The 27,948-nt window shown below is 40.1% G+C and overlaps 1 protein-coding gene across 4 annotated transcripts; it reads right to left on the bottom strand.

Moving 5' to 3' along the window:
* On the bottom strand, positions 1-27,696 carry inavaa (innate immunity activator a). Of its 4 annotated transcripts, XM_088329771.1 has the most exons (11): positions 27,584-27,637; positions 19,325-19,535; positions 16,114-16,194; positions 13,636-13,769; positions 9,988-10,110; positions 7,512-7,746; positions 7,386-7,439; positions 5,826-5,991; positions 5,599-5,748; positions 2,875-3,451; positions 1-593 (listed from the first exon to the last, which is right to left on the bottom strand). In XM_088329771.1, exons 3-11 carry the CDS (start codon positions 16,175-16,177, stop codon positions 501-503), a joined length of 1,596 nt encoding a protein of 531 aa, XP_088185897.1. In that variant the 5' UTR covers positions 16,178-16,194; positions 19,325-19,535; positions 27,584-27,637; the 3' UTR covers positions 1-500. The 4 variants fall into 4 exon arrangements, with proteins under 4 accessions (XP_088185897.1, XP_088185899.1, XP_088185896.1 ...); XM_088329773.1 differs by lacking the exon at positions 19,325-19,535 and having other exon boundaries at positions 5,599-5,745; positions 27,584-27,696; XM_088329770.1 differs by lacking the exon at positions 19,325-19,535 and having other exon boundaries at positions 27,584-27,696.
* Positions 27,697-27,948: the final 252 nt, after the last annotated feature.

The following is a 27,948-nucleotide window of genomic DNA, read 5'->3' on the forward strand; positions in this document are numbered from 1 at the left end:
AACTCTTTGCTTTTTATTTCTTTTTCTAAAAATAGAAAAAAAAGTCCACAGTAATAAGTTGAACATACTATTAATATGTAAAAAAAAACCCACATACAATCACTTAGTTAGTAAGAACATTCTCCAAGAACAACAATCATTCATGAAAAGTAATCCATCTTACAATTCAACGTTCTCATGTTAAATTTTAACAGTATGTAACACATAACTCATGTGTTTACCTTTAGTAGTCTATTTTACCACCATTAACCATCAAAGAGCAGATCATGAGACAAATAATATCGCTGGCCTAAATTCAATGTGCAAAATGTATGGTCTACTTAAAATGAAAGCTCCGAAAAAAACATGTATAAATAAATACCTTATATTAAGTTTAAAAATATAGACGAAGAAGAGGCCACATGACCTCATAAATCAAAATACTTCATAAATACAGTCTTAAATAGGGAATGATAGAAAGGGGCATTGTAGATGGTACAAAGACTACACTGTGACATGAATTAAACCTGGCTCACAATTTCATGGTCTTCGGCTACAAACCACTGGAGTGGGGTTCCGTCCGTAGCTCTCTGCAGAACCAAATGACCCGAAGCCTGCCGGAAAAAAACAGAAGGATCGTGTTAGATTATTGGAACGTGTCACTAGATATGTTGTCACTATAGCATGAGTTTTCCAGCTAGATTACCGTATTTTCCGCACTATAAGGCGCACCGGGTTATAGGGCGCACCCCAAAAAAATAGTTTTTGTTCCTATTTTTGACATACATAAGACGCACCGGATTACAAGGCGCTACAATGGGAACGTCGACAAAACAGTCAGATAGTTCAGTCAAACTTATTACCCCCTTAACATTCCCAAAGCTTGCAAAGGAGCAAATACGTGTCGTAGACACGTGCGGATGCGGTGTCCGTACGATGTCACTCAAATGCATCGTTCCATCATTCGGAAGGTTAAAGTCTTGGGATTCAAGAAATGCCAACCATTCCTTAGTTTTTATTTTCTTTTTCGCTCGCAACTTTACTGTGCATATGACAATAAACACTTGGAATTGAGTTTAATTCAAAAATAGACACTCCATTCCATCCATTATCTGCACCGCTTATCACAGAAACATCGAGTTCAGTCTGAAACAAGATACAGGGATAATAAATAGCTGGAGTAGCTCACCGAAGTCGTTGTGTTCATAATAATGTGCAGCCAATGTCCTCTTATATCTGTGAGTGTAGTAAATCCAGGAGAATAAAGTATTTACAAATACAGAATAGTAAAAAAATTCTTTCTGTATGCCGTCAACCACGTGCTATACACATTCATCTTTTTCGGCCAATTGCAGGCTTTGTTTTGCCGTTCAAGCCTATGCCAGCCTGTAAATGATAAAAAGGATCCGCCCCTTGACATCCGAATAACTTTAGCCAATAGTGATCGATTCAAATGATGATTGACACATTGGTTAGCCAACGAAACGCCGGTAAATAAATCCCAGCATACACCGCGGACTACTTGGCGTTCGGGGGAAAATCTAGTCGGCGGCTGCTTGCCTTAGTTGCAAGACTTTGCGACTTAATATTGTTCCATATATAAGGCGCACTGTATTATAAGGCGCATGGTCAGCTTTTGAAAAAAATAAAGGCTTTTAGGTGCGCCTTATAGTGCGGAAAATACGGTAGTTTTATTATTTAATCATCATGTCATTAATTTGATAATCCCATTATTCTTTTAGTTGTGTATTTACTTCTTATATTCAATTGATGTTTCAATGTATCCAGTGCTTTCCCAGCAATGTTTTCAAGAGGTTTCCTGACAAGTTTTCCATAATTTTATTATATCACTTGCGAAATACAGTTAGATCCAGTCCGAACAAAGGTTTCTTGAGAAGACTTCCCTACCTTATTGTGACTGGAAAATCCAATCTCAGCTAAGTTTCATTTTCCAGCTAAGTATCATTTTAGTCAATTTCCTATAAAAACAATGGTCAGCCATTTTTCGATGCTTGTTTGGGTAGGACCAGGGTTGGGTAGGGTTACTTTAACTGGATTACTTTCAATTACTCCAATACCAAATATGCTAATAAAAGACAAAATAAACTAAATATGAATACAATGACTAAATTTTGTGCAGGCTTGGGGAGTAACGGAACACATGGAACGGCAAAAATGATGTTGGCAAGCTGTTTGGATTTATTTTTATTTTGTTTCTGTCGCATTTTATGTTCGTTTTGCCGGAGATCAAAGAGATCAAAGCCAGGAGAGAAAGCTTACCACGTGTTGTGAGTCATCATTTGATTCATATTTAGTTTCTTTTGTCTTTTATTAGCATATTTGGTATTGGAGTAATTCAAAAGTCATTGAAAGTAATCCAGTTAAAATAACCCTACCCAACCCTGGGTAGGACTGTGTCCTGTTCACAAGCCCAGAATATTCTGTTTATTTCTTAGTTTCTTTCTTTGTGATAAAATTCCTCAACAGAACTGCTCCCTTCATCTTTGGTTTCTTTGTCTAAATACTCAAACGGAAACCCAGAATCGAAAATGGGGCGGGACACGGATTGTCTTCGCCTACAATAGGGACGCATTGAATGTCAGTGTATGGCTGCACTAGATTTCAACTTGTTACCTAGTGTTCTTTTATTGATGTTTAACTATGTTTTTGTACTGTAACTCAATGCTAAATCTATTCCACCCTGGTCATCCTGGTAGAGGGATTACCACTTGTGAAGCCCCTTCTCAAGGTTTCTTTTTCCCTAACGCTGAGTTTTTGAGTTTTTCCTTGCCCGCATGTTGGTTTAAGATCAGGCAATGGTGTAATTGTGCAGTCCTTTGAGACATTTTTGTGATTAAGGGCTATACAAATAAACGTGACTTGACTTGTACCAACCTGATGAAATGGAGTTGTGTGCAGTAAAGTAGGGCTCTTGACACCAAAGGGACTTTCGCTCTGAGTGCGCTTATGCCAGTACTTGAGCTCCTCAGAGACCACCTCTCTCGGCATGTAGTCCTTCAGTGATGGCGTCCTCGCCACTGTCGTGTACGGAGGCGGGAGCTTGGGCATCTTCCTGACAGAAGCCGTGTCCTTCGGCCGAGATTGTCGCAGAGGGCTGCATCGGCTCAAGAGCGGAGAGGACGAGTTCTTGCCAGAGTCCAGAGGCGGTTTGAGGGGCTGTGCATCCCTGCAAGCGGGGAGGGACTTCTTTGGCACTGCCATGTGGAAGCCGTATGGGGGCGGGCAGAGCTTAGGAATCTCCGTGGGGGCGTCTAGGCTCGATGAGCACGAAGACGTGGAGTGCTCGGAGCTGCTGTCCTCTGAGCTGGACTGGTACGGGCGCAGGGGGGAGGACTCCGGGGAGAGGACCAAGAAGTCAGCGGCACAGCGTCTCTGCGGTAGGCGCGTTCGGACCCTCAGGGATTCCGAAATGAAGCGCTCTTTGTCGGGTTGTGCCTTACTTTTGGGAAATCTGCAGAGACAACAGACACACTTGTCTTACTCCACACATCACAGGCCAATATTCTTACTTTTAACCTGCAGGGTCGGGTAGGGTTACTTTAACTGGATTACTTTCAATTACTTTTGAATAACTCCAATACCAAATATGCTAAAAAAAGACAAAAGAAACTAAATATGAATAAAATGACTAAATTTTGTGCAGGCTTGGGGAGTAACGGAATACATGGAACGGCAAAAATGATGTTGGCAAGCTGTTTGGATTTATTTTCATTTTGTTTCTGTGGCATTTTATGTTAGTTTTGCCGGAGATCAAAGAGATCAAAGCCAGGAGAGAAAGCTTACCAGGTGTTGTGAGTCATCATTTGATTCATATTTAGTTTCATTTGTCTTTTATTAGCATATATGGTATTGGAGTCATCCAAAAGTCATTGAAAGTAATTCAGTTAAAGTAACCCAATCGAACCTTGTTAACCTCCTCTAATTCGTTCCAGGATCAAATCTTGAAATGCTTGTGTAACTAGCAAATTTTCCCGATATGAAATAGTCGAAAACCCTTTATCGTCATTCCTTTTTGTGTTGCGGATTTTCATGTGCATCGTGTTCTGCCTTCTGATTGGCAAACAGTTGCCCCGCCTCTTTTCTGCTTGTCCGCCTATGCGTCAACGACCTTGCGGTCTGAGTTGTACACATAAGTAAAACAACTTGACGAACCTAAATTACATACGCGTGAATCTTATTTGCAGCTATATCACACAAATGAATTGCTAAAAAAAATCATGCATTGTGATTTCTGGATTTTTCTTTTTAGTTTATCTCTCTTACAATGGACATACATCCACGATGAAAATTTCAGACCCAACTAAACGCTTAATTCCAACTGGCTTTGTAACTCTTAATTATTCGGGGGGGCAGTGGCTCAGGAAGTAGAGCGCTCGTCTTGGGATCAAGAGATCGCAGTTCGAATCCCAGCTCCCCCGTGTTACATGTCGAAGTGTCCTTGGGTAAGACACTGAACCCCTAATACCCCCAATATGCAGGTTAGCGCCTTACATGGCTGCACGGCCGCTATTGGAAAATGTGAAGCACACTGTAAAGCGCTTTGGGAAGTCTTGACTTGAAAAGCGCTATATAAATGCAGATCATTTCATTTCATTTCATTTCATATTCTAGTGCCCAAATTATATCCACAATAAGCCAAAATTTCTACAAGTACAGTGGAACCTCGGTTTTCGAACGCCTCTCCGTTCGAACAAATCGGTGTCCGACCAAAAATTTCAAGAAAGTCTTGCTTCGCTGTTCGGTCAAAAAAATCGGAGTTCGAACGCCGGTAATGCGTGATTGCGTACGCTAGGGTGCGACGCTGAGCGGCGTACGGGTGTTTTAGCCCCTTATTATGCCTCCGAAGAAAGTCAGTGCAAGCAGCAAAGTTGCTACAGGTAAAAAAAGAAAAGTAGTGCGTACAACTATTGCATTTAAGAAAGAAATAATAACCAAATATGAAGGAGGTGTGCGAGCGCCTTCTGCTGACCACCACAAAGGTAAGAAATCCTATTCATAAGATTACGATAACGCGAACGTACGATTAGCCTGGGTTAGCTTTAAGTTTACGTTAAACATTCAGGGTGTTGGAACGGAGCCCAACATTGAGGGTGTTGGAACGGAGCCCCTTTTCCAATGAACCGCTCACCACTTGTTGTGGAGACCCGGGTGCTAAATGACTTGTAAACGACCTGATTTTTTTATTTTTACACGTTCATGTTAGGGGAATCTTTCGTACGGAAGATTACGATAACGCGAACGTACAATTAGCCTGGGTTAGCTTTATATTTACGTTAAACATTCAAGGTAAACATTGAGGGTGTTGGAACGGATTAAAACGATTTACATTATTTTTAATGGGAAAAATGATTTCGGTGATCGAACAAATCGGTTTTCGAACAGGGTTCTGGAGCGGATTATGGTAGAGAACCGAGGTTAGGTTTTAATTTTCCATCAGTCTGCAAATACTTGCACTCTCATCATGAATGAGCTAGAAACAGGCTGCAAAAATGAAACAAGGCGGAAGTAGCGTTTAAGTAAAAAAAGTTCCAAATTCCGTACAGCTCCTTTAAAAGCGCATGCATACGTTTTGTGCACTGTGTGTTCTGCCGTGCGTACCTGAAGGAATGAGAGTATTGTCTGCGCAGGGGCAGCTCTGGCGTGGAGGGGGCACTGGTGGAGTGATAGTGCCGAAGGGCAGAGTTTTTCACGAACTGGGAGAGAGGGATTCGGTTGGCCTCTGCTGAAATCAGCGTTCCAGCTCTACTGCTAAGTGCGGATGACAAAACATGAGAAACAGGACTTTGACAAAAACGGCAAAGGTGGAGTTGCATTTTCACTCTTACCTGGGGCTGCTGCTGCCAGCAGGCACTAGTTTCTCTGTCCTCTGGTAAGGCTGGTCGAGACTGGATTCCTTCCAGGGAGAGTTTTGGACTGGAGAGCGCTCATATCCCAGAGAGGACTTCTGGAGGTTGGACGTTGGAGAGGAGACAGGGCCAAGAGAATCCACATCTGCACATGGACAACGCAAATAGTTTGTATATGCTGAGAAATGATTCAAGAGTCATGTGCGGTCATTGGACATGACATCAAATGAGCATTCTTCAATGCACCTATTATCAACAAGCATCAACGTTTTTTTCCTTCTATTTTTGTTACTTAGTTGTAACAAAAGTTATTGTTTTTGTGTATGTGTTTGTCTTGCTGTCGGTCACCTCTCTCGAGGGATATGGCCAATGGTCCCTGTAATTTTCCACGGGTCTGAGCGTTCACACAAAGTCGGTGAGCAACGCTTGAAACAACAGTGAGCAACCGTAATCCCAAGTGTGGCAAGATAATTAATTATCAAACATGTCCAAAACTTGACATCAAGTTACATTTTGAGTTTCCGGGAGTGCAAAATTATTTTTCTCTTTTGAATGAATTGACTCATGTACTATTGCAAAGGACACGTTGTTTGTAGGCCGTTTCTTTCACAAGATATCCATTTCTTTTTATTTCCTGACATATTTTGACGCATAATATTAACATTTTTGGGGGCTTATTTAGTCGGTTGTAAGATACAGAACTGTACTTAATCACATTTTTTAGTGGAAGTAAAATGTTGGCAACAAGATTCACTTGATATAATTGGAAATTATTTGAATGCAACACAAACTTTTTCTTCTTTTTTCCGTGTTTGTTTTCTCCTTTTTTTAAAATTCCTTTAAAAAAAAATCTCATTGTGTTTATTTTTTCCGAGCTGTTACTTTTTTCTTTTTGTTCTCTATTTACTTTTTTCCTACATTTCTTTCTTTTCTTTTTTTCAGGCTTTTTTTCAAAAATTTTCCTTCTTTTTTTCTCTTCCTTTGTTTCTTTTTTTCTCAGCTTTTCACTACTATTTCATTTTAGTGCTTTTTTCTTTTTTGTTCTATTCCCCCCTTCTTTTAAGTCATTTTGTGCATAATTTTACATAATATTTGGTTATGTTGGGATTAAAGAAGCAAAAACAACCCGAAGAGCCGTTTAAGACCCGAAAGAGCCGGTTCCTTTTAGTGAGCCGAGCCGAAGAAGCCGGTTCTCGACAAACTCTACTAACTTTACTCAACTTCGTTCTCCTTCGACTCGACTTCAAAATACCGCATTTAGGACACAACGTCAGGGGAACCCGCATATTTTTACGTTCATGCACTGTAACTTTGACTTAAGTCGCTTCTTGATTAGTAATTTTGAGCCCTGATTTTTGTGCGCTGGCTAGATTTTCTTGTGCGTTGAGAATGTGCGAGCAGTGCGCAATTGCGAAGTTTAGAGGGAACACTGGATATGACCAGGGTAGATAGACAGATGGATAGAATCAGTTGTCCTATGGTTTAGTACGCCTGCCTAAAATATCTCCTGGTCATTGTCATCTCGATCCAGTTTCTTACCTTCATCCATAGCCACCACATCAGACAGTGAACTGTCATCAGTCATGTTCAAATCTGCGTATGAAATGAAACAGAAAGTCAAAGGAGTCCCACGTTTGGTGTGAGGGTGGCCAAGGGCTCCGTCACCTTTGTTTTTAGCACTGGTGTCGCCAACGCATGGAGAGCTGCACTCGCTCCTTATCCTACACTGGAACACGGCTTCTTGCAAATCTCGCACCTTCTTCTCCTCGTGCTTGCACTGCTGAATGCGGCTCTTCTTCTGGGGCTTGCTCAGCTTCTCCTCTAGTGAGAGTTTGCGCGCCGCCTCGTAGATCTGCCGCTGGAGGGCCAAGTCGGTCTCAAGGCCGTGCAACTCCGAGTCCTGCCGTCAAGACAGTCGGTTGAGAACTGAACATGGAAGTGTGCACTAGGGCTGCACGATTAACCAAAATCGAATCGATATCGCGATGTGACGTAGTGCAATTGTGTAATCACAAGACACTGCGATTTTTTCAAGGATTAATTGTTTGTAATTTTACTGACAATAGAGCAAACGAGGTGAGGTTCTCGCTTGCTCACTTTTTTCAGGCCTCTTACCAGTGTCTGAAACTCGTGACAAAAAGTTACCGGACACCAAGGCAGAGAACTCTGAATAGTTGCCTGCCCAGCCATAAAGTTGTGCCTGCCCCATTTTTCACAACTTGAAACACAAGAAAAAAAAAAACCATTGTTGCAAAGTATTAAGGATTGATAATCAGAACAATACTTTAAGATGAAGTTATAAAGCTACTCGAAACATTCATTGCATGTATATGACATCGCTGTTTTCCATCTGCCATCAGTATGTGCCTGTATTGACTCATTTTCATTCGTGCAATGTTTGCCTTGCGTCGTCTGCTACAAGCCACATGAACACCTTTTTCCACGATGCTTTTAATGTACATTTACGTTTTGGAGCGTCATAAATTTTGTTAGCTTCTTTTAAATCTTTCTTCTGGGCCTGAGGTTTTGGCTTGATTTCTCAACACATATCCATTTTTCTTGTGTCCGGAAGCACGAAATTATTCGGAACAGGCTTCTGATTGGCCGCCGAGTATGCAAATTTCCAAACGAACCGAATTTCCAAACTGAACGAAGATTTCAAAATCGGAATAAAGAAACATTTTATTTGATTTGGAAAAAAAAACCTGAAATATTTTTTTTTCTTGAAAAAGTTGTCGGCCATTCGGGCGGAGACGTTTTGTAAGTTGTACGCCCGACGTAAAAGATGCACGCCCCGAGCGTCCGGGCAGACGTAATTTCAAACACAGCTTTTGCTCGCTATTCGGATAATTTGTTAATTTTTGGACTAACTAGTTTATATATTGTTGATTGGATGATAAACATGCTTTTGTCTGAAGCTGGACCAAATCACGTTCTAACAAGAAAACCTCTGATTAAAAACATTGCACTGTTATCAAATATATATATTTTTAATTTAAAGATAAGATCCACTGCCCGATGATTCCTGGGATGGGCTCCAGCACCCCCGCGACCCTACTGAGGATAAGCGGTGCAGCTAATGAGACCGCGACCCTACTGAGGATAAGCAGTACAGCTAATGAGATGAGAGATGAGATCCAAAAAAAAAAACAATTAAAAGTTAATCTAAAACTATAAATAATTACTGTGAAAAAGCATAAAGAAGTCCATAATTAGCAGGGGGTTTACTTAGATTAAAGGAACAATGTGTATTATTTGACCACTAGATGTTGCTTTAATGTGTAGTGCAACAGAATACGGATGCAAGGAAGATTACAAACTACGGAGACTGAAAGTGACCAAAATGCACAATTCTACCTTTTTAAGTCATTTAGTTACCCTTAGCATCAAGATGGCTGACAATTGGCTCATGATATGTAAAATAAATGCTGATTTCCCAAGCAACGAGTATTTTTTGAGAATGCACGTTTATCATAGTTTGTGTATTTTAGACTCTTTTATTAAATCAAAATTGTTCTTTTGAACGAAAGATTTTTTTTACCACTAGGAGGCGCTAAATAATACAATTGTCCCGCATGTTAGAGACCCCGGGCAGCACGGCGGGGCAGTGGTTAGCGCGTGTGCGGCACAGTTCTAAGGTCTTGGGAACCTCCTGTGTGGGTTCAAATCCAGCTACCGGACTTAATGTGCGGAGTTTGTATGTTCTCCCCGTGCTTGCGTGGGTTTCCTCCGGGAACTCCGGTTTCCTCCCACATTCCAAAAACATGCATTTCAGGTGAATTGGCCGGTCCAAATTGTCCCTAGGTATGAGCGAGCGAGTTGTCTGTCCCTGTGTGCCCTGCAATTGGCTAGCAACCAGTTCAGGGTGTCCCCTGCCCACTGCCCGATGATTGCTGGGATGGGCTCCAGCACCCCCGCGACCCTACTGAGCATAAGCGGTGCAGCTAATGAGATGAGATGAGGTTAGAGACCCCTGCACTGGACTGTCCACCCACCAGGGTCTCACATTATTCTATAGGAAACACTGCTCACTATGATTAAATCCAAAAAGATTAAACTGGGATAGTTTAATCCAAACTAGTTTTTTTTTTTCCAAAATCGTGCAGCCCTAATATATACCGTTTTATGCAACGTTCTATACCTCTTTCTCCATATAGATTAGACCTTCATCCAACTTGAAGGACGCACCAATCCTTCTTCTGACATGTGGTGGGTTCTCGTCAGGCATGAGAGGATAGTCTGAGGGCAATTTCCCAGTCAGCTCCTGTGGAGTAAGTCATTGATTCAATTATACCTTAAGCCTAGCATGTTTACACTAGAACAGAGGCAAGATAATTTAAGCAGTGTTGCAAAACATTATCATTGATCAGTGATCTGTTTGGATACATGTCTCGAGCAGGGTTGGGTAGGGTTACTTTAACTTGATTACTTTCAATGACTTTTGGATTACTCCAATACCAAATATGCTAATAAAAGACAAAAGAAACTAAATGTGAATAAAATTACTAAATTTTGTGCAAGCTTGGGGAGTAATGGAATACATGGAACGGCAAAAATGATGTTGGCAAGCAGTTTGGATTTATTTTCATTTTGTTTCTGTCGCATTTTATGTTAGTTTTGCCGGAGATCAAAGAGATCAAAGCCAGGAGAGAAAGCTTACCACGTGTTGTGAGTCATCATTTGATTCATATTTAGTTTCTTTTGTCTTTTATTAGCATATTTGGTATTGGAGTCATCCAAAAGTCATTGAAAGTAATCAAGTTAAAGTAACCCTACCCAACCCTGGTCTCGAGTTAGGTAAACACGTGTATTGGGTTGAAGCACCAATGTGTAATATTTGACCACTAGATGGCACTGTTTTGTCCAGCGGCAGATGCTGGACAATCATAGATAGATAGATAGATAGATAGATACTTTATTCATCCCCGAAGGGGAAATTCACTTTTCCAGCAGCATCCCTGAGCTGAGAACAATCGAAAATCATGGCTCCGACTTCAATGAGGATTCCACTGTGTAAAATAAATACAAATTTCTCGACCAATCATTTTTTTTTTAAATAAAAATTAACATTCTAAGATAGTTCATGTATTTTTGCCTAGATTTCAAATCATGATGAAGGTTTTTTTGTACCACTAAGAGGCACTAAATATTACTGTCACGGTTTGCCATGGCGCCCAATTGGCCCCGCCCGTGTGGCGCCAGCTGCGGCTCGTTGACAGATTGGCTTTCCGTCTATTTAAGCTCAGTGCTCTCACTCTTCCTTGGTCAGTCTGTCAACGAACCTCTGCCCCGCAAAACGTGGGTTCGACTCGGTCCTGTTTCCTGTTGGTATTTCCTGTCCGGTATTGTTCCCTTATATTTTGTCCTGTTTGATATAGGTTTCCAGTTTTGTTCCCGTCTATTTTTGTCCAGTTCATTAATCTCTCCAGTTTTCGTTCCCGTCTAGTTTGTCCTGTTTAATTTCGATATCCTGTTTCAATATCAATCCTGTCTGTCCCGTCCTGTCCGGTATCGACCCCATCTGTCCGATATCTGCTCGGGCAATTGGTGTCGATCTCGTCGGTCTCTGGCTTCCTGTCTTTCCACGCCAGACCGCTAACTAACGAGCAGGACTCCCCATTTCCTGTACAATAAAAGGCTTGTGTGAGAAACGTTACGCGATTGGGTCCGGATCCTGTTCCGGTTCTTGACAATTACACACTATCCCTCTAAGAAAAAAGTGAAACATCTAGGGTGCAAGTTCTCAAATGTTCTACACGTAAATCACAAGTGTGAGGGCATTTCGCTACAAGCGCTAAGGTATGTTGCAGTATTGGGACACATTTAACCCTAACCCTAACCCTTAACCCTAACCCCTAACCCTAATTGTCACAATTCAGGTTCACAATTCAATAGTAGTAAGTAGGAAATGAAAACACAAGAAGTAGATCGAATGAGTTTTCTTCCAACTCAGCTTCAATAAGAACAGGGAGACTGAAACAAATTTTAAGTACATCTTGCTAAACATAAGATTATGGGAACAATGCCCTTTAATCAGCAAAAATGTTACCAGTTTTAGTAACCATTTTGGAACAGCTAACATGGTGCATTAGCCCGAAATTTATTTTATACAGGGTGAGATTCGACGTTTTTACAACTTCACGTCATGGCGCTTTACTATCAAAAGACAAGATAAAATGCAAAACTAACAGGATGACCAAGTAGTGCTTTTTAAGGGAAATTATAGTTTCAATGTTCCTTTGTAGGATTTTATCCCTAAAAGTGCCGTAACAAGGCCAAAGATTATATCCAGGTGCTGTTTGTATTCTTGCAACAATTGTATCCTCCTGGGGCCTGCTAACTATTAATCAATATGGCCTTCGCTTTGGTGATGGGAAGTGCGGGAAAGAGCTTGCCTCCCTTTTGGCTTTGCTTCGATTTCTCAGAGACGCATTGTACCTTTTGGGTTACAAAGGTTCACTATCCTTATTGCTCATTTATTATACTCGCATGCCATCTAGCGCCCAACATTATACACTGCATTTAAACATGTGGTTCCTGTCTATACCAATCAGATTTCCTGTGTTCATGTAATCTCGTTTAAACCAATCAGATGTGTTGTTTCATTCTTGTGTTTTCCAATAAATGAGTCTCTTGCCATAGGCGGAACGTGATTCCTTCCTCTGCCGATTTTGGGAGCACGCGCCTATCAAAAAGCTAATGTCCGACTCAGAGTGTGTTCTTTTCTTCATCCTAATACAATCTCGAGTTTTGAAATGAAATGATCTGCATTTATATAGCGCTTTTCAAGTGAAGACTTCCCAAAGCGCTTCACATTTCCCAATAGCGGCCGTGCAGCCATGTAAGGTGCTAACCTGCTTATTGGGGGTATTAGGGGTTCAGTGTCTTACCCAAGGACACTTCGACATGTAACACGGAGGAGCCGGGATTCGAACTGCGATCTCTTGATCCCAAGATGAGCGCTCTACCTCCTGAGCCACTGCCGCCCCTTAGTTTTAACCTTGACATGCTCTCACTAAAGAAATTGATGTTGTAAGCAAATCTATCTCGTAAGCAAGCAGCTGTTGTTTAAATATCCCTGGAGAGTGTTTGCCGAATTATTTTGATTTGAAATTTTATCCATAAAGGCTGCTGACACAACTGAGGGCTAAAAAGGGCTGCAATTAGATATCTCTCAAAAAAGATCATGAAAAATGTATCACCATTTTTAAATGGCATGTTCTAATGTTTCAATTTTTATGAATCGTAAACTAATCTAATCTAAATTACTTTATAAATCTCGATTTGTGTATGTTTGTATGTGATTTATAGGCTCCGGAACGGCGGAACCGATTTTCATGAAAATGTACACAGTTGTAATTAAGGCCTCTGCGAGTGTCTATAGCCATGTTACATCCCCAGTACCAGTAGGGTTTTCAACACTCTCTGGTAGGAAAATTGGGTACTGCAGCTTCGGACCACCGACCATTCCAAGCAGCCGAATGCAATCTCCTATCGGCCCGCAAAAGCAGGCCCTTTTGCTTGGAAAAATACATTTGTTCCGCCACTTTTGGTTTTATTGGATTGTCATTAACTTAACTAACTAAATAACTATTTTTTTTTACTAGATTCAATAACCCTCAAAGTTCATCTTTCTAAGTACATTTTAAATACTTAAAGTGAACATGTATACTTTTTCATAAGGGAATGAGAGGCAACCCTGAATTAGATACACGGTGATCCCTGTGAGAGGTTGCACCTATCTAAGAGATGCCATCTTCACTCTCATCATCACTAAGATATCACCCACCGCCTCTCGGATGCAAAGGTTCCTGAACTCCAGAAGACAGAGCTCCAGACGCCCCTCCAGTGACTGATGCTTGAGTTTGAGGGTTCTCGTGTGCATGTTTGGGTCCTTGACAGGCGATGTGGGACTTTCTGGACCTGCAAATCATGAAAAAGTCTTCAACATCCGTGTTGATCACAATCCAAAGCTGGATGCTTGAAATAATTTCCATAAAGGAATATTATGTTAGGCTCTCGTATGTCACCTTCCCCCAGAGGGCGCCAATCACCACACACCTCTCCCAAAGGATCCTGACCCTCTGATAATGACATTTTGGACAGCACACATGATCTGGTCGTTGCTTTTCCACTGTCATTGCTACCTTTGATTTGTTTTTCGTTTCCTGACATTACTTGTGACTTGACTTGTGAGGTCCCTTCTCAAGGTTTCTCTTTTTCCTCACGCTGAGGTTTTGAGTTGTTCCTTGCCCGCATGTTGGTTTAAGATCAGGTAATTGTGTCATTGTAATCCTGTGCAGTCCTTTGAGACATTTTTGTGATTAAGGGCTATATAAATACATTTGACTTGACTTGACTTGACTTCCTGTTTCTGGTTTGGACAATTTGTTGTTGGCGCCCACTCGTTTTTGTTTGTTACTTTGTTCATGACATTTCCACTGCCAGATCAGGTGTGTTTTTGTTTCTGCTTTATTGTTAGGACATTTTGTTAGTAGTTAAATGTCTATTTGTCTGTTACTTTAAATACTGAATTTGTCATTTCTCTCTTTGGAACTGGTTTGGACAAGTCATTGATTTTGTGACCCTTGTTTGTTACTTTGTTCCTGGTTGTGTTAATAAATACCATACAACAATAGTAACAACTAGAAAAAAAAATACCAACAACTTGGAGCTTTTACTTCATGTTTTAACAAGTTATACCTAAGATTAAATATTAAGTCTCATTTTAGGACCCTGTAAAGTGATTTTTGGAAAAATGCATCAACTTCCAAACTGTTTGAAAAGTTCCGAATTCTAGGGATGCATGATTACTTTTTTCCCCTACCAAAACAAATAATTGATTAAATCCTTATAGAGACCAACACCGATCACAGGTTGACTCTTTTTTTTCAATCTACAAGCTATTTGTAGAAAAATACCAATTTTGTGTCTTAATTTTTGGGCATAACTCCGGTAAACATTGTTGGATAGACTACAGCTTGACTTTAAGCATTTAATCAATTAACTGATCACTACTTACTCTGTCAATTTATTAAGTACACATTCATCTCATCTCATCTCATCAGCCGTACCGCTTATCCTCATTAGGGTCGCGGGGGGGCTGGAGCCCATCCCAGCCATCGCCGGGCAGTGGGCAGGGGACACCCTGAATTGGTTGCCAGCCAATCGCAGGGCACACAGGGACAGACAACTCATTGTATTGACAAATTTAAGGTAGTGATGACAATAAAATATGTACACTATATCTTGGGCATCTCAATACAGATGTCTAGTACAACATTATACCGCAAAAAGACTCATAGTCAATGTTAATCAACAATCGCATGCCAGGAATCAATCCTAATTAAATTGTCATTCAAGCGCAAATTTACACACAGGAGTGTGACGAAACCATTCTGTGAACAAAACAAAATCACAGTACTCGTTAAAGTTCAGAAGCCTATCAAAACAGGGTACACATTCTAGGCCATGCTCAACAAGATAATGGCTGAGCTCTCCGATGCCTTGCACATCATACGGAGAGGTGGAATGGGGATACGACAAAAATCAAAATATTTTACTGAGGAATATCCATCAATCTATTTTCTGCACTGCTTATCCTCAGTAGGGTCACGGGGTAGCTGGAGCCCATCCCAGCTGTCTTAAGGCAAAAGGAAGGGGACACCCTAAACTGGTTTCCAGCCAGTCGCAGGCCACACAGAGACATGCAACCATTCATACGTATAGTCATCCCAAACGACAATCTGGAGTCACCAATCAAACGTCCATGCATGTCTTTGGAATGTGAGAGGAAAAACGGGGAGAACATGAAACCCCCCGCACCCGGGACTCCTGAACCGTGGGGCTACAGTGTTAACCTCTCATCTGCAGTGGCGTGAGGAACATAAGTGACATTGTGAACAAAAGTCGGACAACTCTGAAGTGAGGAAGCTTTTGGCAAACAGGAAAAGATTTTGTCCACCATTTTCAGCCTGGAGGTAAAATCTTAAGCCCGAGCCTCATCCGAATGTCAATCATGACGTTCGGGTTAAGCAAGGGTTTTTTTCTCGCTGACTTATATTATCCACCCGTCATTGTTCTTCCTTGTCTCTTTACAGTCGTTTGAATTAAATGTCGTTAGAAAAGATGTGCATTACGTGTCGCGTAACGTTTAAAAAGAAAGACAATGCTAATAATTGGTTGATATACAATGATACACCCCCCTACCAGTTTTTCATCATAATAACACATTCAATTTATCCTTTTTCCCCCCATGATGTCTCACCTGAGTGCATGTTGATCCCACTGTCAGTGTCACTGATCTCCTCTTTGCTTTCAATTGACGTCATCTTGACTCAGGAACTCTCTGTGACAAAGGGTGAAATTCCAAATCATTTAAACACACATTATTCTGACTTCTTCATATCGGGCCTGAAAAAAACAACTTCGGCTATACGACCAAACACAATTGGTTCAAATCATGTGGACTTATATAAAGGAGTTTACCTGAAACCTGAAAAATCATTATCTTCACTATGAGAACAATATTTTAATTTTCAAGAGTAATGTTCTGAGATCCTTTGTCCTTGTTGCTTTTTGCTATTTTGAGGATGTAGCTGCAAAGAGTGACCACTATCCCCTACAGTCCTGCACTCTTATATATTTTATATTCTATTTCTCTTTTAATACTTCCTTTCTTTAATGTTCTTACAAAGAAAAGAAATTCTGTTCCAGTCCTCATCTCATTCTCTTTGCAAGGGAGTTTACAGACAAGTTGCGACAGAAACTATATGAGCCTCTTGTGGTCCGCTTGGTACATGGAACGCTTCAAGCAGATTAATGTTTATGTTTTATTTCACCAAGTAATTGCTTTTATACCGAGCGTCACATCAGATAATCAGCACACTCAGGTTCTGGACTCTGGAGCTCATTCACAAACCTTATCTTAGCATCAACTTGTCTTGAGTCATGTGATGACATTTGGGCTACTAAGCTACTGATGGTGGTTTCACATGCACTGAATGTTAAAGTTGAAGCAGCCCTTCTCAGAAAAATTCTGTGGCTCTCCCCAATCCTATACTTTCAATTGCAGACTAAGCTGGCCATCAAGGGTGGGTGAAATCATTCCAAAAATCAATTTTATTGATATTAAGTACTTGGATCGGATCAATACTGTAGACCTTGGGCACCATGTTGGAGAACCCTGATGAACGTAGATCAGGGATCAGCAAACTTTTCGGTGTGGAGTGCCACTTTCAAATGTCCTTGTAAATCAGTGTGCCACACCCAGATTAATGACTCGCGCAACAATTTTTCTCTATCCAACAGAGCTGTAATTTTTCACCGGTCCAAGTATACATCATGGATATACGTTGAAATCGGGTAACTGACCAATTTATCTTCCACTATTCTTGTTCATCAATCGACTAAAAAAAAATAATGTGAGCAACAAGTGGAGAGGCCTGTAGACTTCCATGACTTCAACTTTTTACCACAAGAATCAACCAGAATCAACCATTCTTCATCAACAATGAACTACAATCAAAAACAAGTGATATGGACAGCGACCATACCATTCATCAATGAAATCTTATTGCAGAAAATATCAAAACTTGAAATAACAGCAACAAGGCAGAAGGCTACTTGAAAACAAGTGCAACAGAAATAACAGCTGATTTGGTCGCAGATATAAATGGTTTTCCGTGCTTTGCCATGCAGTGAACAATGTGATAACTTGCTTCCGTGGTGGTGTTTTTAGCAGTGACAAAGGTTTTTAGGGTCTGTGTTTGTTTGCCGTACCTGGACACAGCGCGTTCTAATGTCTCGTAATGACGATTAACACTTGATGTGCGAGGTACAACACTCTTGAGGCATAATGCACAAACAGCACAGTCATTTTTTGCACAAGCCCCCAGCTATCAGTCAAAGAACGAGATTTTTTTGCTGCATGAGCTGTCATTATTCATTCATTTATCGCGCGCCGGTGTTTCTGTGGCTGGGGCTTTAAAAAGGGTTTGTTAGTCATATTGCTGATTTTTTTGGGTTTGACCCTCTTGGCTTTTTCCAAGTAACAGTTATTGTATGATAAGTATTTATCTTTTTATGATGTTATAGGTTTTTAGATCATTTTATTTACACTATTTGCATTTTCTTACTTTATTTTCAAAATATTGTGCTCCACAAGATATAGTTCACATGTTGACATTGTTATATCTTTATTTTTGTTACATTGCTGCTTTTATATTTCACTGTCTTGGCTTTTGTTTTGTAACAGTTGTAATGGAAATATTTCAATGTATTCTTTGATACTGTTTAGTTTGAATTTTAAGTTACTTAACAAAAGAATGAAACATATTATTTAGGGCCTCAAATCTATGTGCTGTGTTTATCGTAAATATATACTAACTCAAGGGGGAAGGTTCAACTATCAATGATCATGACATTTCCAAGCAAAAAAAGGATTGGTATCGTATCGATCCTACCATGTATTTACTTTCAGTAAACCCATACAGCCAATGACAATAACAAGGTACAAGACAAAATAAATTGCATTTCTGACACAGAAAATGTACTTTTTGATGACTCTAACATTTATGTCTTTAAAATGCGTGATGACAACCAAAGAAATACAAGAGACAAAATAATAAATTGATTCCCACTGAAGCGTAAAAGTGCTGTCTGTCACTTCTAAATATTCTACTCGCTGTCGCCATCTTTTGGTTGAAATCATCATTGCAGCCTCCGTCAAGCTGCTTCTGCGGCGTGTGCACGTACGTGTCTATCTTTGAAGTGCTCCAGAAAACGCTTCTTTTTTAAATCTTTTTGGGGGGTTTCGAATGGCATTTGGACTGCATTTGAAACAGTCCTTTTCTTACTTTCACCGTTTTCAGCCTAGAATAAAAGAAAACAAGCATCAGTGTGAAATCACTCAACACCAACTCGACCCCTCTCTATCCATTCCTCCAGCCAAATGCACCAGAAGATCAATAATAAAAGTAAGAAAAAAAAAAAACATAAAGGCTCTTTGAACCTTATAATATATACTTAAAAGAGAAAAGAATTAATTTTACATTTTTTAAAGGCACCTAAAACCACGCACCCCACCTTTAAAGGACTCCAAACACAACATTTAAATCCTCCATCTTTCTTCCCCACGTGTCTTCATTCATGCTGGCCTTCTGCTTGATTTAACAAAAGTGAGTGTTTTATTTCACGCAACACGCCAGCCCCCAAATGCCCATCGCCCCCCCCCCCCCCCCCCCCTGTGCTGTTTTTCTCCCTCCCACGCTCCATCACAAAAGAGACACAACCCCTCCGGCTGACACGGCACATGTGCGGGGTTAATCCCCGTCCTGGTGTCATGGAGACGGCACACGGCTTGCAAAAGGAGCGTGTCGCCCTTAGGCGAATTTCACCAGTGTTTGAAAAGTTTCAGACTCTGAAAAAGAAAGCAGATGGCTGCAGAAATGACCTCTGCCCCATCACCCTCCTCCTACCTTCTCTCTTGCTCTGCACCTGTTGTCCCAGCAAAGCTTTCCCTCTGCCTCCTATTCAACCAGTGTCCACCAAACCCCCTGGGGGGCTTTGAAGTGGAAGTGTGTCTCAATGCTGGGCTTGTCCGAGCCGCACCACGTCACAATTAGGAATCTTTCGAGACGTTTACAAAGAGTCCAACACCAGTCCTGTTTATGGCCTGGTCTCCTCTTCCTTTGGACAACAAATAAAGTCCTGATGAGAAGAAGAACAAGAGCCCCTGATTGAGCCCTTGTAGTCCACTTTTCCTCACAAATCCTCAAAATATCCTTTGGGCCCAACATTCGGCAAAATGCTGGGCTTCATACGTACACTACCGGCATGTTTTACGATTGAAATCCGACTATTGCCGGTATTCCAGTTATGTAGAAATAGAATTGCCTTTGTCATTGATAGCAACGAAAGTGTTTACAACAAGATTAGACATGTACTAAAGACTCAAAGGAGAAAAATAAGATGAAAAGGATAAATAGGCAAACATTTTCAAGGTACAGGGTTCATACATGGTCCAATTCAAACACTTTTTAAGGACTTTCAAAGGACATTTTCTAATTCCATTCAAGTCATGTTGATATTATACTTGCGAATAATATCACCGAATGGAAGCATGTAAATGCTGAAAAGAAGGGGGCCAAGTACTGAACCCTGCGGAACACCACAGGTAACACTAAAGGGCTCAGATGTCTCATCTCATCTCATCTCATTAGCCGTACTGCTTATCCTCATTAGGGTCGCGGGGGGGTGCTGGAGCCCATCCCAGCAATCATCGGGCAGTGGGCAGGGGACACCCTGAACTGGTTGCCAGCCAGTCACAGGGCACACAGGGACAGACAATTCGCTCGCTCATTCACACCAAGGGACAATTTGGACCGGCCAATCCACCTGAAATGCATGTCTTTGGAATGTGGGAGGAAACCGGAGTGCCCGGAGGAAACCCACGCAAGCACGGGGAGAACATACAAACTCCGCACAGGAAGTCCGGTAGCTGGATTTGAACCCACACAGACCTTAGAACTGTGCCGCACACGCGCTAACAATTTGGACCGGCCAATCCACCTGAAATGCATGTCTTTGGAATGTGGGAGGAAACCGGAGTGCCCGGAGGAAACCCACGCAAGCACGGGGAGAACATACAAACTCCGCACAGGAAGTCCGGTAGCTGGATTTGAAACCACACAGACCTTAGAACTGTGCCGCACACGCGCTAACCACTGCGCCGCCGTGCTGCCCTGATAGATATATATATATATATGCCTACATTGCATAGTGTAAATTATAAAAAAGCATATAATTTTGTGATAGTGGTGAGAAACATGAATGGAATCATTTCGTCTAATGTCGCTCCTCCTTTATATCTTCCATTCGGATAGCTAATAAATTTATAAAGGGTTGTTCATTTGTCACTCATCATGTAAAATTCATTCAGATTGGTCCAAAAATCTGAATTTCAATCCCAGTCTGACTAATCCCTGCTTGTAAACGCTCATTTTTTAAATGGTCTAAAAGTGGGTATTAAACAGCTTTGAAATTATAGAAAACATTGATTGCCATCTCACAAAACAAGTGACTGCACTGATGTTTTGCAAAACGCAGCACAAAGAAAAGACATTAGGATATCCTCCCATAAAGACCGCCTCTATCCTGTTCTATTTTAAGTTTTTAGGTCAATTTTTTCATTTGGCATCTCACATGATCGCTAGTTTTCCCATCAGCAGTCTGATCACAAGAGATGGATTTACAGGGACTAACGTGATTAGAGGATGTGCTCTTCCTTAACATAGCATCATGACAGCAAAAGAAGAAAAGTAAACAGCGGAGAAGCAAACGGAGGAAAACGCTTCCTCTTCCTTGTTTGGATAAGACTATCTGTGCTTCTTCCTGATGGGATCAGGAAGACGACGGACATACGTAGAGTGATGTGATGGTATTGCATATTCAGGCCCGGGGAATTCAACACGTCAACTCATGTGAATGGACTAGCAGCCGGTCGCAGAATGAGGCGAAGGCAGCCTGACTCAGTAAAACAACAGTAGAACAAAAGGCCTTGTGTCCACCCATCGAGTTCAATATCCTGCTGAGAGTGCGAGATGTGCTGACAACACAGTCGGGAGTCAAACTGAAGTGGGACTTACCCACTTGCACCCCATAACTCTTTCAGCGGTTGGAAATGAGTGGGAGGATGCTTGGATTTGTTGATGAGGCATAAGCCAATTTTCTGTTTGTATGGTAAAGGTAGTTTGGACTTTTGTATAACCAGTTGTTTGACGACACATAGCTATTATCTTACTGTTAACTTATACCACAAGGTAGAGTCAGCTTGTTTCTGGAAACTTTGGCCTTAACCCAATTTAGAATTTAAATATGAGTTTGCAGCATCAAATAAGCTGGTACCTACCTGGGCATTCCGAGCAATATATTTTTCACTAAGCCAAACCAGACTGCCCAGTTTTCTTTTGCAGACAAGGATTTTGAACTGTCTACAGCCATCATTACACATTCATTTATATATACTTTTCCCTATTATAGAGAATACTTTACTGACCAGAAAAACTAGGCTAAGCAATGTAGAAAATGGAAATGGATGTTTGCACAATCCTTTGAAGTTGAAGTAAAGCTGGGACAGTCTATGCTATTGTTAAATAAAGGCTGCATACAATATGGCGTGTAGTAAAACAAGTTATAAAAGATACATTCAGAATGAGAACTATGAAGGCTAATTACGACAGGATATGTGGTGCAAGCAGGCTCATCCACATAAGCTATCGTGACTGATTCTAAAAGACCAGCAAAGTCCAAAATCTGGCCCAGGGGCCAGTTATGGCCCATGATCAAGTTTTTACTCGTCCGCGGCCTCTGTCATGAAATTAATAAAATGTGGCCTGCCAGTAATGTATACTGCAGTATATAATACATTTGTACAAAAAAACAACAACACCTTTTCATCAAATAATGGCAGTAGTCCTTCGGCCACCTTGCCCCTGGCTTTCTTTGACAGTTTTAGCCCACCCCATTTGACATGGCGACAGTAAATAAAAAATGAAAGTTGACTGTGAGGGCTGTCGCTTCCAGGTCGAGTGGAAATTAGAGGGTTTTTTTTTCACTGAAATCCGAAACAACGTCCGCCTAATTTGCCAAAAGACTAGTGGCCGTTTTCAAAAAATATAATGTCAAGAGGCATGCTGATGACAAAAAGCTAACTAGAAAAAAAAATGCTGTGAAAAGGTGAAGCAACTGGAAGCTGTTTTAAAGGCACAGCACTGCTTTTCACGAGACGCTGCGAGTCAAGGGAAAATGCTACAAAGGCGTGCTATGCGGTCGCGGCGAGAATCGCTAAGAACTGCCAACCTTTCAAATCTTTTTATTAAAAACGGTTCAAAGAAAACCAGGCTGACTAGTCGACCCTCACAAATATTCATCTTACTGAATCTAGCCAGCTTTCTGAAAAGTTTGTACGCTCCTGTATTAGACGAAGATACTATTTGATTCATCTCTGGAATGCTGTTCAAAAAAAGTCTTGCAACCTACTGGCTATACATTAAAATTGTACCCAAAAATACCGTCCCACCCATCCTTGCAGCTCATCCGACCGTGAACAGTTAGAGACACACGGAAGGGAGTGTTTAAAACTAGAGATTATAAACACAAATCAAGTCTTCCGAAGAGCCTCGGGAGCTTCCAGGAATGCTGCCACCAGTGTGTTCATTCCTAATGTGGCTGACCGTGGAATAACCAAAACTGGAATGGGTTCAGCTCACTGAAGGGAAGTGGTTAGAAATGCCTGAAATCAAAGCCAGGCTGACTGGAAACCAGTAATTAACACCGTCCATGGAATGCTGATGCGATGGAAGAAAACCAAATGACTTTTCGATATGACGAAGTCCAAAATGAAATTGAGTGACAACATAAGGGAGAGTGTATTTGCTTAAAACAGGGAGCCCTAGAGAGCAAATTAATTGGATTTTATTTTGAAAGCCAGACCATTTTTTAGACAAATTTCCACAAAACTACCAAACCTCCTCGCCAGAAAAAGCTAATTCTTCAGCACATTTTATTTCATTGTGTGGCCTTTGATGATTTGATCAAATCTATGAAATAATAATACATAGCAACAAATAATCTCTTAAAATCGGTACCTCTCCCTATCGTTGAGGCTCATTTTGATCGCCATTTTTCTTTAAACAATGGTTTCATAACCAGGTGCGAGCAGAGTTACTTTGTAAATATATCTTACTTATCTCATAAAAATACTTCAAACGAGAACAATAAATATGTATCTTTGGGAGTGCGGTATGCGTCCAGAGATCCGGCCCACCCAATCAAATGGCTCTGGGTAGTTGGCTAGCGTTTTTGGGTGTTTGCGGTTTCTACAGTGGGTTTTCATCATAAAGCGAGTCAACAGTGAACACTGATTGTTTAATTAGGATTCCTTAAAACATACTTTCAAAACAAGGTCTGTTGGTGTTACACAGTCAGTGTAAGCTGGAGTTGAAACTTTACCTTATATACTTTAGACAGAACACAGCTTTAATGTGTTGCTTCGGCTTCGCATACACTGGAATTGTAAAGTCATAAAGAATATTCCTATGGCCCTTACATTATCTCTTGAATAGATCCATATCTGGCTCGTGAGCCATACTTTCCCCGACCCCTGGGCTACAACTTTCATCGCATCCAAAGAAGGACTTAACAAATATGAGTTGTGTGCATGCAAATCGTGTCCACAGTTCAAACATCACACAGATAATTTATAATTATCAAACAATGAATATTGATTAAAATGACATTGATGAATAGTTATCAAACATTACTTAGGAGTTTACCTACCATTATGGCCTGATTACTAGCAGAGACAATGTAAAAAGGCAATCAGCACCACTTGAGGTGACTGCAGTCCATGCTGGTAAACTTAGCAAACAAGTCAAAACAGTGAAGACGGATAGTTAAGAGATGCTATGGTGTTCTCCAAGAGCAGTGGATTGTGACACCACATCCAATTGTAACCCCTTTAGAAGAACCAGCATGTTTAGAGGCAGTTTTAACCCTTATGAGGTGTTAGCATCTCCAGAAACCTGTTTTAATGTTATACAATGTGTTAATTGATGCCTCGGGGGCCATAAAATCAAATTAAAATGGGAATATATGGATATGGATGGAGATAATGTTTGTTAAGATACTCGATTAACTGAATTGAGCAATACTTCTTTCTTTTTGGTGGTCAGGACTGAGCTAGCTTCGAGGTCAAAATAAACCCGCTAACAACGATTAGTGGTACCAATTCCTAATACAACACGAGGGTTAATATACAAGTATATACTTTTTAGTAATAATTCTGGTTATGCTGCATTGACTTTGAGAACATACACAAAAAAGTACATTTCTCCCCTTCTCTGTGGTTATAAGTAGTGAATGAGGGGTTTTTAATTTGCTGTTAGTGTTACTATACAAATGATGATTCAAATTTCCAAGTCGGATTAAAGTTAAAAGAAAACAACTATACATTTAGATGGAAGGTCTCTAACTTAAAAACGCTTGACCTGCCACATTTTTTATGTGGTCAGCGAGACAATGCTGAGAGAAGTTCGAGAAAAATATGAGCGTCAAACAATGACATGCAGTTCTAAACATGTCCACTAGATATCGGCAAAGCGGCGCACCACTCCCAAAGCTCTAATTGCCGACTACCACTGATCAACCAGAGAACATTTAGAAAACCGACCTGTCGTTTTTTTATTGAAAATAAAAGTCACGGACGAGCTGCTTTAGGCAATACTAAAAGTACAAAATTGAACAAAATAGTGCCTAGGTAGAAGTTTAGGGAAGCTTTAGCTCCTTTCTATGATATATAAAATCTAAAAGAAGTTTCCATATTCAAGTAAACATTTTCATGAAAAAAAGTAAGAAAGACTTTATTAAAACTGTTTGATCCAGTGGAGTTTTCCACATCCCGACTACTATTCAAAGTGAACAAAGATATACTGCCAGAGAACACCCGAAAATTATTCACACTAAAAGAAGGAAGCTATAACTTGAGGGGATGTAGTAACTTGAAAATCCAACTGGTGAGAACTACCAGGAAAAGTATGTGTGTGTCTGTATGTGGAGTTCAAATTTGGAACAAATTACTGGATGAGCTCAAGCAATGTCCAATTATTCACCTGTTCGAATCCAGATACAAAAAAAAACAATATTGGCAAAGTACAGAGAGGAAGAAAATGGCGGTTGAATGATATAGCAAAAGGTAGATGTAACCAAATCAACATTGTTATAGTTGTTATTATTCTTATTATCATTATATTAATATTCTAATAATGATAATTATAGATATTATAGCTGTCATTAAGAAGGTAGAGCGCTCGTTTTGGGATCAAGAGGGCGCAAGTTCGATTTACCATTTACCAAAGACATCTAAATCACTAAAGCAATCATTTAAATTTGAGTGCCATTTTTGTCACTCTCCAGTCTGAACAACTTTCCCAAAATCAAATCAATTGTACTGCAAATGAATTCATTTATTTTGTAGTTGCCAATCATTTCTGAAAAAAAAAAACTCATTTCCACATTGAATTGTGTCCTCCTGGCTATCATAACGGAAACTGGTTCGTCATTTGTACACAGTGAGTATAGAACAGTGGTGGGCAAACTACGGCCAGTGGGCCACATCCGGCCCGTCAGGCTTTGTCTTTTAGACAGTTAAGCAAAAATGGTCAAAATGCAGTGACAACATATGTCATATTAAATAGAGTACTCCTAATGGAAAATAATTTCTCTTTTGGTGTCAACGTTGTCCACGATGTCCCTTTATAAGTCTAGAATAAAGATACTACTACAGAGGTCACAAAAATGCTACAAAATGACTAAAAACTCATTACCAAAATTGGTGTGTAAAAACGGACCTAATATATGATTTTGTTTTAACTATAAAAAAATACTAGAAATACAATACGAATCCTATTAAAATAATACTATAATACAAAAATACTACTGCAGAAATATTGCAACAAAAGTACTACAGTAATATTACAAAAATATGAAAATCATATTAAAGAAATTCTACTATGGAAATTCTTCTCGAGAAATACTACAAAATACCACTACACTGTAGTGACTACAGCAATAATAAAATACAAAATATACTACTCCAGAAATATTACAACAGATATACTACAGTATTATCACAAAAATACTACAAAAAAACTAGCATGGCAATAATACGAAATACTACAGAAATACTACAGAATTCTCCCGTGGAAATCGTTCTACAGACATATCTGTGTATTATTTGTTATTGCAACATCCATGGCAGCCTGGTCATCCTGGAAGGGGGATTACCTCAGATGCGGTCCCTTCTCAAGGTTTCTTCATTTTCCTTGTGTTGAGGTTTCTTTTTTAGTTTTTCCTTGCCTTCATGTTGGTTTTAGATCAGGGGATGGTGTAATAATAGTCTGTGGTTTGTAATAATATGTAGTCTGTGCAGCCCTTTGAAACTCCTTGTGATTAAGGGAGTCACAAATGAACATGACTTGAAGTTTTTGAGTTTTTCCTTGCCCTCATGTAGGTTTTAGATCAGGGGATGGTGTCATAATAGACAGTGGTTTGCAATAATCTGTGGTCTGTGCAGCCCTTTGAGACTCTTTGTGATTAAGGGCTATACAAATGAATATGACTTGACTTGAAATACTAAAAATACCACTACAGTAATACCAAAATACAAAAATACTACTCCAGGAATATTACGACAGAAATACTACAAAAAATACTATTTCGGTTATTTAACATATACTAAACATACACGTACAATAATACTACAAAAAAGTTAGATATACTACAATTAAAACTACAGCAATATTACTATGGAAATACTACAAAAATAAAACTACAATGGAACAAAAAAAATCACAGACGACAAAAATCTAACTGCAGAAATACTACAAACAATACAACTCCACTAATACTAAAACATTAAAGATCAATTTAATGCTTAAAACTGGGAGTTAATATATTATTTTGCTATAGATATTTCAAAATGAAATTAACATATTTAAAAACAAATATAAAGAAATATAGCATGCAGATGTCTGCATGTATATATTCTTAGGTCTCCAGGATCGGCTCCCTTGTCCACATTTTTAACCCCCGACTCGAAATAAATACCTAGATTAACTTCACGAGACTAGTTTTCTTGTGCAAATGCTTGTTTTAAATAAGACCTAAAGTTGACTTACAGTTTGCGTTGTTTCTCAAGGGCTCATTGCTGAAGAATCATCTGCCGGACTTTCACTTTAAGTTCCTGTCTAGTCAAATTAAAGGTTAGAGCTGTTTAAGAGATCTGTTCCAGTTCACTCCAAATCTCCCTCTCATAGGGGTGGGACAATGTTGGTTTTCAATCCACTAGCCCGTTAAACTCACCTTAGTACACAAACAAGCCAATGATACATATTATAGAATACTAAAAGCACAAAGTAGCCTACGGTTTTTAGTGTTTTTTTACGAAATAAAAGAACAGAAATGAGTTCGTTGATAGTGTAGTGGCCCCTGTTTTAATCGTGAAATGGTTCGGTCCGACTGCTGCTTTCGGACACGCTTCTTG

This window comes from Urocampus carinirostris, chromosome 3 (assembly GCF_059441175.1).
Source record: "Urocampus carinirostris isolate Australia breed hairy pipefish chromosome 3, RoL_Ucar_1.0, whole genome shotgun sequence".
Taxonomy (NCBI): Eukaryota; Metazoa; Chordata; class Actinopteri; order Syngnathiformes; family Syngnathidae; genus Urocampus; species Urocampus carinirostris.